The sequence below is a fragment of the Lemur catta genome, chromosome 7 (genome assembly GCF_020740605.2).
Source record: "Lemur catta isolate mLemCat1 chromosome 7, mLemCat1.pri, whole genome shotgun sequence".
In the NCBI taxonomy this organism is placed as follows: domain Eukaryota; kingdom Metazoa; phylum Chordata; class Mammalia; order Primates; family Lemuridae; genus Lemur; species Lemur catta.
Genome location: NC_059134.1, coordinates 101,679,301 through 101,693,316, shown reverse-complemented (window position 1 = coordinate 101,693,316; position 14,016 = coordinate 101,679,301). Strand labels below are relative to the sequence as shown.

At 58.0% G+C, this 14,016-nt stretch overlaps 2 protein-coding genes across 3 annotated transcripts in view; one reads left to right on the top strand and one right to left on the bottom strand.

Annotated features, from left to right (window-relative positions):
• MACROD1 (mono-ADP ribosylhydrolase 1) overlaps positions 1–14,016 on the bottom strand; it is a 140,519-nt gene that overhangs the window by 92,995 nt on the left and 33,508 nt on the right. The gene's annotated exons all lie outside the window — the stretch shown is intronic.
• On the top strand, positions 6,227–9,335 carry FLRT1 (fibronectin leucine rich transmembrane protein 1). Its single transcript, XM_045556230.1, has one exon. It carries the CDS (start codon positions 6,272–6,274, stop codon positions 8,297–8,299), a length of 2,028 nt encoding a protein of 675 aa, XP_045412186.1. The 5' UTR covers positions 6,227–6,271; the 3' UTR covers positions 8,300–9,335.

Here is a 14,016-nt window from a genome sequence, read left to right as displayed (position 1 = left end):
AAAGTAAAGGCCCTTAGGCCCGTCTCCTTCCTTCTGGAATTTCACTGCGCTTTCTTTTTTCCTTCCCAAAAGGAATTAAATTCTCAGTCTAGGCAGCTTTACTAAAAATGGACACAGACAGAAATACCAGGTGCAGGAGCGTCTTATTAAATAATACCTAGAGAGAGGCACAAAATTACACGTGTCTCCTTTCATCCCCCTCCTGGCCCTGAACAGTTTAATATCGAACACTGTTATCAATATAATTAACCTCCTAAGACACAATTTTAAAGTCTTGTTTTTTAAAGCGATTTATATTCTCTCAAGTTCAGGACATCCCGCCGCCTGGCACCGGCACCGCCCAGACGGCCTACGCAGTTAGGTGAACTCACGGTGCATTTATAGTGGATTTGCATACCTGTCTGCAATTACTGCCAGTGATAACAGCTGATGCATAATGCATGCAGCATGAAATTAGAAAAATAATTAACTTTAGGTTTTAAAAGAATCCCCACCCCCATCCTCTGTGCATTACAGGTTCTAAATGACACCAGTGGACAAGATCCAGGAGCAAAGTTGGTTGGGTGATGGGTGTGGCTGGCTGGCAACACCCCCCTCCCACACACTCCACCAAAGCTGGGGTTGGAAGGTCCTTGAGGGTCATGGAATCCAGCCCCTGCCTAAAGGAGGTGCCTGTGGTGGGCTTGCAGCCCCCGGGGCATCTGCCTGAACTAGGGTTTGGAAAAACCACACCCACACCCAAGACTCAAGTTCCCCTTCTGCACCTGCAGTTCACAGCTGGGCCTCAGGGAGTTGCTGCCCATTGCTAATAGCAGTAATGCTTCCCTCTGAATACCATTCCGCTAAGCATTGAAAGTAACCTTATTTTATCACCAGAAGAGACCAGGGAAGCAGATCATTTATGGCCCCATTTTACAGATGAAGACCTGAGACTACCCCACAGCAGGCTGAGCAGCTGGACTGAGCCCAGGCAGGAGAGGGGCTTCCTGGAGGGAGGAGAGAGAAGGGGGAGGTCTCCACAGGCCTCCCTGAACATCAGGAGGTTGAGGCCCACCTCTTGGCCCTCCTCTCTCTGTCTTGTTTGTAGCTGAGCCCTCAGAAATGTGGGGTCTGTCATTAATTTAAATAAAGGTTTGCCCTGCCTTGGTGGCACTCCCTGTCTGGTGGGGCAGGTCCAGCCACCAGCTTCTACTCCCTGTGGGGCTGCGGTCTCCTTCTGGGGCTGACAAACTGCTGCTGTCACAATCTGCCCCGCACACCTCACTCTTGTGAGGGGCTGAGACTGCCTGGCCCCCGGGGCACCCAGCATAAGGGTGTCCCCACGTGAGCTGACTTCACTTGGCACACGAGGAGAGCTGGGGCTAGGAGGCAGGGAGGCCCACCCAGCCTTCCCTCTCCTGCCTGCAACCCCCAGCTCCTGCCCAGCCTGGCTTCCTTCAGAAATGTGCCCCCGCCCCTGCCCAGCCCAACATGCTCATGTTTAACTGTGCCCCCGGCACAGTGGATGCCACCCCCCACACACAGCGTGCCAGGGCCTGTGACAGGCCTGGGGTCCCACAGCTGTCCTCTGCATGTCATCCTCACTCCAACTCCCCAGGGAGGACCCCTCAGAGGGCCCTGGACCTCAGCCAGCCCCAACTTGGTGGGATTTCGGGGACACAGCAGGGCAGAGCGCCGGGGCCAGGGGTCCCCAACAGGGAGACGCCCACCCAGCTGGCAGGTGTTTGCAGATGTTCCTCAGCACCTCCTGCTTCTAGTCGGGAGGTCTGGGAGCGGAGCCGACAGCCTCAGTATACCGAGGCCTGAGGGAGGAGGAGTAGCCGGCCTGGTGAGGCAGGAGTGGGGGGTGTGCTGTCCCCAGAGGCAGCTCAGGTGGTGCAGTGGCTTCAGGAACCGGTGGCATGTAGGGTTCCAGGGGGGCAAGGTGATAGGTGGCTGTGGGCCCCTCCCCACACCTCTCCCCTCCCTGGGGCCACAAGGCGGGTGCGAGGGGGCTGGTGTTGATGGCCCAGGGGTAGAGACTGTGCTACTGTCATAGCTTATGGGGAGGGGGGCTGGCCTGCACAATCTGTGGGGGTGGGGGACATCTAAGCATCACAGGCTAATAGCAAGTCAGTCTACCCAGGAGCACGGCAGGAGCAGAGGAGTGAGGAAGGGGCCAGGAGAGCAGACTGAAGCTAGTCTCTGTGCCTGGGGCAGTCAGAGCATTAGCAGCTTTTAAACTAGACGCACTCAGGAGGGGTCCAAGTTCCCACGTAAGGGCTACTATTATGATGAGGAAACTGAAGCTCAGAGAGGGCAAGCAACTTGCTCAAAATCACACAGCATGGAAGTGGCAGAGGCAGGACTTGAACCCAGGCTCCTCCGTCCTGGAAGGTGGCAGAAGTCAACCACTGATGGAGTGAATGCCAAGAATAATGCCCTAGGCCCCCTCGACTAAGGGGGATCCTGGATACCTCCAGCCTGAGCCATCACACCGCTCCCCTCCCTCACCCCCAGTGGCCAGCCTAGGATCCTGCTGTCAGTCACAGAGCCAGTAGGTCGTAAATCACACCATGCTGGAGTCTGAGGGATCCATGCGATGACGACAAGTGATCCCGTAAAAGATGGGCGATTTACCAGGCTTAATTTGATGGCCACATAACCTACCGAACACACAACAAGGGAATAAGATGGCAGCCAGGCACCCAGGCAATTAAAGGCCCCTCCAGCGAGGCATTCTGTCCTCCCCCCGACCTCGGTCCCGCCGGCGTTCCTTGGGTGGCCTTGGGGAAGGGGCTGCCAGGCCCTCTGGCCAAGATGGATGAGGCCCGCAGGAAAGGCCTTGGGTCCCTGCCTCCCAGACGCTTCTTGGTTATCCATCAAGCATCTCTGAAAGGTGCAATTTAGACTCTATTATGATGCTAGGGGCCTCTGGAGGCTAAAGACTGTGGCCGTGAGCTGAGCGGATGCTGGGAACAGATGTCCACGCCAGAGAATGTGGTGGCTGGCCTTGGCTTTGGCCTTAACAAGTCTGCCCCCTGCTCAGGGCACTGCCCCGGAACGGCTGAGCGCAGAGGCCACCCGTGTCCCTTGTGCCAGGTCTGAGAAGCTGGCAGACCAGGGAGGGCATGTGTCCTCTGGCCAGATGCAGGGGGCCTGGGCAGGGGTGCTCCTGGGCTCAGACTGGACCCTGGAGACTGAGGCAAGGTGGTCTTTGGACAGGCCTGTGCCTCCCTGTCACCAGCACCTGCCCTGCCTTTCTGCTTATGAGCAGCGTGAGACGGGACCTCCAGGCGCCACCACTTCATGGTCTTGGTTCTGTGCAGAAGGGACAGATGAGCAGCTGGAAAGCTGGGCTGGCTGTGACCCTGGACGAGCCCCTCACCTCTCTGAGCCTCAGGGTTCAGCTGCGAAGTGGGGGCCGAGGACCTGTGTGTGTGGCCAACGCTTGGGTTTATCCCGCTCTCCGAAGGCATCCACTCTGCCAACAGCCCTGGGCAAGGCAGGCAGGAGGCCTGTGGGACACTGGGCACCTCAGTGAAGTCTGAGAACCCTCAGCCCCGGCCCCAGGTCAGGCCCAGGTGGGCTGGGGACTCACAGTGGTCAAGCACTGAGGTCCTGCAGCTGGATAGCCGTGGGGCAAATCCAGACTCCACCACCTCCTGCCAGGGGAACCTCTCTGTGCCTCAGTTTCCTCATCCACAGAATGGGTCCATAACAGTTTCTCCTTTGAAATAGTTATCAAACATCTGCTACGTATCAACCACTGGGCTAGGCCCCGAGGGACACACCAATGAGTAAGACACACAACCCCCCGCCATTGTAGAGCTTCTAGTGGGGACACAGACAACGAGAACCAAGAAAGTAAAATATATGGTCCGTTAGTTGGTGGTAGATACTACAGGTTAGCAGAGAGTGGTGGGAGGCATTTTCTGAGGGTTCTAATTTCTGACGGGGTGGCCAGGGAAGGCCTCACCTGGAGGAGGGGAGGGGCAAGCAGGTGCTTTTGAGGGTGAGTGTTGGGGACAGAGGGATCGGCACATAGCAATGGCCTGGGGGTGCCTGGGCGGGGTATACCTGGCTGCTGTGGTCAGTGGAGGGCTGTGGGTGGGGGACTGACATGAGGATTTCGCCAGCGAACTGCGAGGGGAGAGGCTGGAGAGCAGGGTGCAGAGGTGGGTGGGGCAGAGCCTCAGGTAGGAGTCACCAAGGAAATGAAGACACAGCCGAAGGAGAGAGCTGGGAGTGAAGGCCAACCCCACGTCCCATCCCGAGGGGCTGAGGGCTGAGGGTCTGTGGTGTCACGACCACTAGCCTGGGCAGGGCTGAGCTCTGGAAGCAATGAGGAATACGCACGCAGGGGTCCCCAGGCCAGTCAGGGCTGCGGTGAGGGGCTCAAGCTGGCTCCCTACTTTAGTGCCGGGGCTCCCCTGTCCCCGCTTTCCTCCCTCCTGCTCTGTGGGCAGGCCCTGTGCACCTTCCCCCCCAGTCTCACGTGCATCCAGCTGGGGTGTCCTTGGCCGGCCCCTGACCTGCCCTGGATCCACCTCGTGACAGAGCTCCATGCTGCCTGCAGCCCCTGAGTGGGGTGGGCAACGTGGGAGCTCTGGAAGGCCCTGGGGCCGCTGGGCCGACTGAGGGAAGGCCCCTAAGTGCAAAGGAATGTGAGCATGCAGGGGTGACAGCAGAGGCACTCACTGAGGTGGGGCTGTCCTGTCCTTGCGCGGTCTCTGATGCCAAGCCGCACGGGCCCACACAGGCCCGGCCCACGTGGTTTAGCCACCAGGCAGCCCAAGCCTAGGGGTGACCGAGATTCTGGCCTGTGATGGCCAGGCGCACATAGTAGATGCTCAGTAAAGATCTGCTGGATGGGTGGACGGACGGATGGATGGACGCATGGCTGGGAGGACGGGCAGAGCAGAGGGAAGCTCTATCGGGGGCATAAGGAGGACGTGCAGGGGGATGACATCGGAGCTGAGTCCTGAAGGGTGAGGACCATCTTGCTCCCTGAGAGGAGCAGCCTGGGGTCAGAGGGATGGAGAAGAGAGAGGTTTGGCCTGGCTGGGTCCCTGGGGCGCAGGAGTGAGGTCCCCAACCCACTGAGCAGGTGCCGGCTCTGCTCCACACACCAGGGCTGCCCTCTCAGGCCGGGGCTCAGGCTCCGAGAGGCCACTGTGTCCCACCATTGAGAAGCTGTCATGAATCCAGAGTTTACACCAGACGTCTGCCAGCCGCATGAAGACACCTTTCCCACTGAGGTTGAAAGATAATTTCTCTTTAATTGATTTTTTACCACTATGAAGAGAAAATAATATAAGAAAAAATCCATGCTGCAATTTTTCCATTTGTGAAAAACGAAATTACACCTTGCAGACAATTCCCTCAGAGCGTGAACACCTCCCGCCTTTTATTTGTCTCATTTTTTTAGATGCAAGAAAACAGATAGCTTTTCTTTTCCTACGATAGCTGAAAGTTTATGATTTCAGAAGGGGGCAAGGTGTGGGACAATTTCCTACAGAACACAGAGTTCGGGAGGCTCCTCTGATAAAAAGAGGTTTCAGTAAATACACGGGAAAGCGACTCTGTTGACACCTTACTCTTCTGTCTGTAAAATGTACGAGTGACATACAGGACGTGTTGTTTTAACACCAGACAATGAAGCGCGGTGCTCTCCGCTGCTCGCCAGCGACAGCGCTGGCAGCTTCTTTCTCGCTGGCTCTGGTGACGCCCCCATTCTGAGCTCGCAGCCCTCCCAGAAACAAGCTTTCCCCTCGAACCCTGGGTCCGAGCCAGACAGCGCGGCGCGCTCCCCGTGCCAGTGGGACGCGGTGGCTCTGAGTCCATAAAACACGCCCTAAACCCATCCCATCAACACTGAGCGCACGGTTAGCATTGGCCATAAAGAGCGGCTTAGTGTGAAATCTGGAGAGAAGAAAGCAAAACTGCAGCGTGGCTCTCACTAACTTAACCCCCCCCGAGGCTCCCATCGCATTCCAGGAGGGCCGAGGCAGCATCCGTCTCATTAACAGCCAGACATCGTTAGAGTCAGACCCTAAGCTGGAGAGATCACCTGTGGCATAAACTTGGCAGGAAAAGGGCCATGCCTCGCAGCTCACCCCCGCCCCGCAGGACCCAGCTGCGGTCGGGTACCCCCCAGGCAGCAGCCCGGGGGTGCACAACCCGCTCCTCGGGCCGCCGTGGCTGCCCACTCTCACTGCACCTGTCTTGTGCTCCCTGCAGGTGTTGAGGCTCCAGGTCTGGTGGGGCCGGGCTCCCCGTGTCATCCACCATGGTGGTGGCACACCCCACTGCCATTGCCACCACCACGCCCACTGCCACCGTCACGGCCACCGTTGTGATGACCACAGCCACCATGGACCTGCGGGACTGGCTGTTCCTCTGCTATGGGCTCATCGCCTTCCTGACGGAGGTCATCGACAGCACCACCTGCCCCTCCGTGTGCCGCTGCGACAACGGCTTCATCTACTGCAACGACCGGGGGCTCACCTCCATCCCCGCCGACATCCCCGACGATGCCACCACCCTCTACCTGCAGAACAACCAGATCAACAATGCGGGCATCCCCCAGGACCTCAAGACCAAGGTCAACGTGCAGGTCATCTACCTGTACGAGAACGACCTGGATGAGTTCCCCATCAACCTGCCCCGTTCCCTGCGGGAGCTGCACCTGCAGGACAACAACGTGCGCACCATCGCCAGGGACTCGCTGGCCCGCATCCCGCTGCTGGAGAAGCTGCACCTGGATGACAACTCCGTGTCCACCGTCAGCATCGAGGAGGACGCCTTCGCCGACAGCAAGCAGCTCAAGCTGCTCTTCCTGAGCCGGAACCACCTGAGCAGCATCCCCTCGGGGCTGCCCCACACGCTGGAGGAGCTACGGCTGGACGACAACCGCATCTCCACCATCCCGCTGCACGCCTTCAAGGGCCTCAACAGCCTGCGGCGCCTGGTGCTGGACGGCAACCTGCTGGCCAACCAGCGCATCGCGGATGACACCTTCAGCCGCCTGCAGAACCTCACGGAGCTGTCCCTGGTGCGCAACTCGCTGGCCGCCCCACCCCTCAACCTGCCCAGCGCCCACCTGCAGAAGCTCTACCTGCAGGACAACGCCATCAGCCACATCCCCTACAACACGCTGGCCAAGATGCGCGAGCTGGAACGGCTGGACCTGTCCAACAACAACCTAACCACACTGCCCCGCGGCCTGTTCGACGACCTGGGGAACCTGGCCCAGCTGCTGCTCAGGAACAACCCCTGGTTCTGTGGCTGCAACCTCATGTGGCTGCGGGACTGGGTGAAGGCGCGGGCGGCCGTGGTCAACGTGCGGGGCCTCATGTGCCAGGGCCCCGAGAAGGTCCGGGGCATGGCCATCAAGGACATCACCAGCGAGATGGACGAGTGCTTTGAGACAGGGTCTCAGGGTGGCGCGGCCAATGCAGCAGCCGCCAAGACCACGGCCAGCAACCACGCCTCTGCCACCACGCCCCAGGGCTCGCTGTTCACCCTCAAAGCCAAGAGGCCGGGGCTGCGCCTCCCCGACTCCAACATCGACTACCCCATGGCCACAGGTGACGGCGCAAAGACCCTGGTCATCCACGTGAAGCCCCTGACGGCAGACTCCATCCGCATCACGTGGAAAGCCTCGCTCCCCGCCTCCTCCTTCCGGCTCAGCTGGCTGCGCCTGGGCCACAGCCCGGCCGTGGGCTCCATCACAGAGACCCTGGTGCAGGGGGACAAGACGGAGTACCTGCTGACGGCCCTGGAGCCCAAGTCCACCTATGTCATCTGCATGGTCACCATGGAGACCGGCAACACCTACGTGGCTGACGAGACACCCGTGTGTGCCAAGGCAGAGACGGCCGACAGCTACGGCCCCACCACCATGCTCAACCAGGAGCAGAACGCCGGCCCCATGGCGGGCCTGCCCCTGGCGGGCATCATTGGTGGCGCCGTGGCTCTCGTCTTTCTCTTCCTGGCCCTGGGGGCCATCTGCTGGTACGTGCATCAGACTGGTGAGCTGCTGACCGGGGAGAGGGCCTACAACCGGGGCAGCAGGAAAAAGGACGACTATATGGAGTCGGGGACCAAGAAGGATAACTCTATCCTGGAAATCCGCGGCCCGGGGCTGCAGATGCTGCCCATCAACCCGTACCGCGCCAAAGAGGAGTACGTAGTCCACACCATCTTCCCCTCCAACGGCAGCAGCCTCTGCAAGGGCACGCACACCATCGGCTACGGCACCACGCGGGGCTACCGGGATGGTGGCATCCCGGACATAGACTACTCCTACACGTGATGGCGCTGGGCCCCACCCCAGCCCCCACCCCAGCCCCCAGCCGTCCTGGTGCGGCCACGTGGCTTTGCCCAGCCTGCTGCAACCCCAGAGAGCAAGGAAAAGAAATTCCACCGATGACCTTCCCGGCAGAAAGCGAAATTTGGGGAGGGTTGACAATTTTGTAGAACACAACAGTGGAAAAAAAAATTTTTTTAAAGAATAGAAGGCAGGAAGGAGGGAGATTCAATGCTGTTGAAGACATAATTTGTCCCCAGTGATGCCAGCTGGGGAGGGAAGAACTAAAAATAATATGGCAGGAAGGTTTTTTTTTTTTTTCCTGAACTGGAAAGATACTACCTGTACAACGTCTGAGTACACCTCATGCTCTGTTCAGGGCCGTCACAAAAGAACCGTCAGGGAGAAGCTGCCGACACGCGAAGCCCCCCGCACAGCCCTCCCCCCGCCGCCGCTCGCCAGCTCCGTGATGGAGGGTTTTCAGGCTCCTCACAAAGGAGAGGGGAAGAAAAGATCTTTTGCTATGGAGATATTGTCCTGAAATCTCTTCCCTGGTTTGTTCCGTACCATTTCCCTTACAGATTTGCAGAAATATGGCGTCTTTCACTGCATTCTTTGAACAATCGTGTAGTCAATTAAAAAAAAACCAAGCTCTTTTCCTCCCTGTGCTGAACCCTCCTCGGTTCCGGGCAGGTACTCCGTAGGAGCCGCGATGGAAGCTGTAGCCTTCCCGCCACCTGGAGCTGCACCTGTCTGCCTGTCTCTCTCTGCGTGGCGTCTCTAAGTACAGACGGGTGGACAGAGCCGACACTCGGTCCTTACCATACTTCTTGGGTCAGTTCTTTCCATTTCCTGAGACAATAGAATTGCAAAAACATTGCTTTCTCCTGGAAATCATTGCGTAAGTAGACAAGGTGCTGGGCATGGGAGTGAGGTGAAGGGCGGAGACCCAGTCTCCGGGGGACATTGCCGCTCCTAAAGGCTGAGGCATGTGGGTCCCAGACCGCTGGCTTAGGGAGGGGCAGGGCAAGGGGCACCTTCAGTTCCGTCCTATCTCAGCTTGACCAGAAAAGCTTTCTTCAACTGCCAGCACCCCGTCTCTCTCCCCGCTCTGCCCCCACAGACACAATCACCTTAACAGCTACCGTCTGAGCACTCCCTGTGTTCTATGTGCTTCCTCCTGGGACACGTAATTAGTGCAGAAATGGGTTTTTTTCTTTAACATCAGCTGATTAAACCTATTGGTTTCCATGGCTGCTCAGACAAAGCCCCCCAAAAGACACAAAAATTATCAGAAAAGCCCTGGGTGACAGCAACCCCTCCCCGTGCCTACCCCTGGGACTCTGCATTTGATAGGAAGGGACCAGATCTCCTTCTAAAACGCCGGCCTCCGGAAGGGCACTGACCCGGCCCTTGGAGAGTTAAGGTTTCATTTCCTCCCTCTGGAATCAATGTCGCTGTCATTTATCAACCGACAGTGCAGTGTCGTGGGCCATGAGATTAAAACGATGATGAAATAACAGCCGCGAATCTGGAAAGGGAAGAGCAGAGCCTGGGGTTCCGACGGGGCCTGGGTCCCACTACTTGGGGAGCTCGGGTCACTGTCTGTCAACGCGCCGCGTGCCCTGCGCCGGGGAAAAGCGCCGTCAGAGAGGAGCCGCTGGTCTGAGGGCAGGAGGATGAGAGGGCTCTGTCCCCAGCAGTGGTGTTTTCAAAAGGCCTCCGCCACCCGGACAAAAGCAGAGGCAGAAGAGGAGGCTGGGCAGTGGTGACATGAAAGGGTCCGAGTGGCCCCATTAGCAAGGAGGTGGGGCTGGACGACGGCTGCAGCAGGGAAGTGGAAAGAGACAAGGCTGCAGCACAGCCCAAGGGCCTGTCCCACCAAACGGGGTCCCCGCTCTCCAGAACCACGGAGCCGCCAAGGGGTGTGGACACGTTTCATTCTAAACCAGCCTTTTTTTCCCTTTCTCTGCCTGAATCATTTTCACACAATGAGGTCAAAGAGAGAAAATTTCCCAAGCCTTAATTTCAGGACCTCGCTGTGGGACGCAGCCCCCCAGACACAGCCCCTTCTTAGCAGCTGAGGAAGGAACAGAGGGGCCCTCCTGGGATGGCTGGGAAGAGCCAGCTCCCCAATCCCTGGCAGCCGAAGCTGCATAGCGCTGCCAGCAAGCTCCATCCCTGCCTCACCCAGGGCCTCCTCTCTCCTTTCCCCACCCCAGGCAGGAGGTCAGATCATGCCCTTGGTCACTAAGAAGACATTTGGGGACAGCAGGTGGCCCAGACCATGAGAGCTGCCCGGGAAGGCGTGGCGTGGGTGGGGCAGGTGCACCGAGGACCTAGTGCAGGAAGGCAGAGCAGAGCTGAGAGCCAGCCCGAGCCTAGCCATGCTCTCCAAGGCCAGGCCTGGGTCATGAATGTTCCTCCCCCACCGCACAGAGCAGGCCGGGCCCTGCCAGCCGCCCGGAGGGGCATGCTGGGCCTGAGGACCACGTTAGTCTCCTGCTCCCGGTTCTGGCACTGATGGGGCTCAGCCATCTCACTGGAGAGCCCAGGCCATCCCCTGCTCCGTGGAGCTCTAGATGCCCACAAAGGTGGATGCTCCACCCAGCCAGGGCCCTGGGCCCAGGTCTGAGAACGGCTTTCTCACCTTTCTAGCCCTTCGCATCCCAGTGCTTTCCCAGAGGCCTTCCTGAGAGTAAGCCCCCAAATGTCTGCTGTGTCACGGCCCCCCAAGCCAGGGAGGGGGGCCTAAAGCCAGGTCCCCTCCCAGTCCAGCTCCTTCCTCCCAGCACAAGATGGAAGATGGTCCAAGGCACCCGGCCTCCCGCCCCTTAGATGTGCGTGAGGACACGGGGCCTAGGATGGCATGCGGTGCCTGTCTCAAATCTCCGTCCTGTGCGAGGTTGACACTTCTAAGGGAAAGTTCGCTGCTAAGCTGACCCTCACAGCCTCTAACCAGCCAGAACCACCTCAGTGGCCTCGGTGTTGATGGGTGTATTTTGTGGCATTTAAGGCAGGTTTAAAGTTGAAAAAAAAAAAGGCCCACGACACTTCTTTGGTTAAGTGGTGTACCTTTCATGGTAATTAGATGTAGTGATTGGAATCTCTTTTCTATTACATGGCAATTTTCCTTTAAATTTCCCCTTACAAAAAACAGGAAGGAAAAGGCAAGGAAGGAGAGAAGATGGCAGGGCGGCGAGTCATTTGCATTTTGCGAATGAGGCCTCTTGTAAGCTCAGCTCAGGCATGGGGCCCAACGTATGGAATGCTTAAGAGATTACTAAGAATAAAATCTATTAATTAGTCATACTCAATTCTGCAGACATGATGTGCATCAAAAGCTTCTTTTCTTCCCTTTCTCCTTCCCCTTCCCGCGGCCTCCTGCAGAAGCTTCATCTCCTCCAAACGGGCTCAGGTTTCCTGGACCACCTCCACGCTAGCTCGGTGCCCGAGGGAGGGGCCTCTCCACCCAGGGCTGGGCTGGAGGCAGGAACTGGGACACCGCTGGCTCCTTCCCTGCTCAGGGTGATGCTGGCAGGGGAGGGGCCCCATCTTCCTCTCCCAAAGCCTCTTCTCCATCCCTATCCCTCGTGCAGGTACTGGGCTGTCCTCCTTCCCCTGGGCTCCCGCCCAGATGGGAAGAGGGCTGAGGAGGGGGTCGGGAGGTGTTTCCAGAGAGGTGCAGGGAAAGTGTGTCTGGTGAGTGCCCGGCCTCTGTTTCCCCTTCCGTAAAGTGGCAGTGCTCTGGGGCAGGGTCTAGAGTCACTCAGGAAAGCTGTATGCTCCAGAGGCCAGGTGGGCCTCTCCCTTCTGCTGATTCTGGAAGGTTCTAGTTGGTCCAAGGCAGGCGAGAGACCCCTGCAGGGGCTGAGGGGCTGGCCCAGAAGCCAGATCGAGGAACGGAGGGGCAGGAGCAAAAGTCGGAGGCACATTCAGGACAGCCCCCTCCAACGGCAGCTCAAGCCCCAAAGCCAACCCACCCGAGAAATCTGCTTCCTGCCACACGTGCCAGAGAGGAGGACGGGGCTTCTGAGCCTTGTGCTCATGCGAAATACAACAAGGAATAGTGGATGCCCAGACGGGGAACGCGGGGCTGGGGAGGCAACAGGCAGAGCCCGGCGGTCCTGGCGGTCCCAGCGGGAAGGGGTGCGGTGGCCTGTGCCCCCAGGGGCCAGCCACCAGAGTCGCTGTGGGCGTCCATGCACCCTTGTGTCCTCACACTTGATCGGCACAGGTGGCGATGGCACCGCCTGCCCCTGGGTGGGTGCCAGGGCGCGCGCTCACAAGCAATTCACAGCCTGTGTGCACGGGCCTTCCTGAATGCAGAGAAGGGGCATTTTTTTTTCCTAAGGAGGGATGAAAAGGCTCCAAAATGCAAATCATTATCGTTTACAACCAAGCGAGTCTGCTAAATTGATTAGGAGAGATTAAACTCGTTGGAGGTGAGGGAAAGAGGGATTTTTCATGGTTTAGGAACCCGCCCCAAGTGGCCATCCGCACGGCAGGGACTTTCTGGGCCTGACTGGGTGGGGAATGAGGTGGGGGTGCCTGCCCCTGCTTGGCCCCCTGTGGAAGAGCAGGTCTGGCTCCAGCCAAGGCCCTCATGCTCAGGCCTCTGGAGAGAAGGACTCTGGAGCCGTGGGCTTTTCCACGTCCTTTCTGTTTTTGGTAGGTCTGTGTCCAGTGCACTCTCTGTGGACAGTGACAGGGGAGTGGGTCCAACTGTAAAGGGAAGACTGAAGGTCAGGGAAGAGAAACTGGGCCAGTAAAGGAAACAGGCAGTGAGCTCTCTGTCACTAGGAGCATTTAAGCACTAGATGGGGATGCTGCAGATGTTTTCCTGCCAAGGTCTGTTTCTGTAACTAGAAGATCCTTTTTCCCATCCTTGCTTTATCACCCCGAGGACCCTGTAAGGAAACAGATATCAAGAGATGTGCACTGTGTTGCCCAAAATTACCAGTGTCCCCTGAAAATCCCAAGTCAGAGCTGTCCTGCAGCCATGCCATCCAGCCCCATCAAATAGCCACTTGTGCCACGTGCCGAGGCTCGCACCTGTAGTCCCACCTACTCAGGAGGCTGAGGCAGGAGGATTGCTTGAGGCCAGGAGTTTGAGACCAGCTTGGGCAACACAGAGAGAGCCGATCTCTAAAATTAGCCAGACGTGGTGGCATGTGCCCATAGTCCCAGCAACTCTGGAGGCTGAGGCAGGAGGATGGTTTGAGCTCAGGATTTTGAGGGTGCAGTAAACTGTGATCACGCCACTGCACTCTGGGTGACAGAGGGAAACCCTGTCTGTTTAAAAAAAAAAAAAGCCGCTTGTGCCACCAGAGGGGCTGCAGAATTCCCGTCGTCAGCGTCCAAGAAGCACAGAGAAAGGAAGTACAGAGTCTGAACTCAGCAGTAAGCAAGGACAGGGACCACCACCCTGGGGCTGGGGGGAGAGGCTGACAGCAAGCCACCTCCCGGCCCTGCAGCCCCCAACCCCAGGCCACCCCAGCCCCGGGAAGTTCTCACACGGCCACTCCATGTGCGATCCATCCATCACAGCCAGGTGACAGTGCCTGGGGCCCTTTTCACTCTGCGGTTTTAAGCATTTGCTGTTTCTTTTGAAATGTTCCAAGTAGTTGCCCAAAATACCCACATTTGCTTCTTTTTAAAATTCACAAAAAGATTCCCTTTGCTCTCCATCCCCCCCCCTTGCTTTTCCCCGCTCCCTTGGC

Excerpts from the sequence above, each read along its gene's own strand:
- FLRT1 (XM_045556230.1), top strand. The coding sequence starts at position 6,272 with ATGGTGGTGGCACACCCCACTGCCATTGCCACCACCACGCCCACTGCC.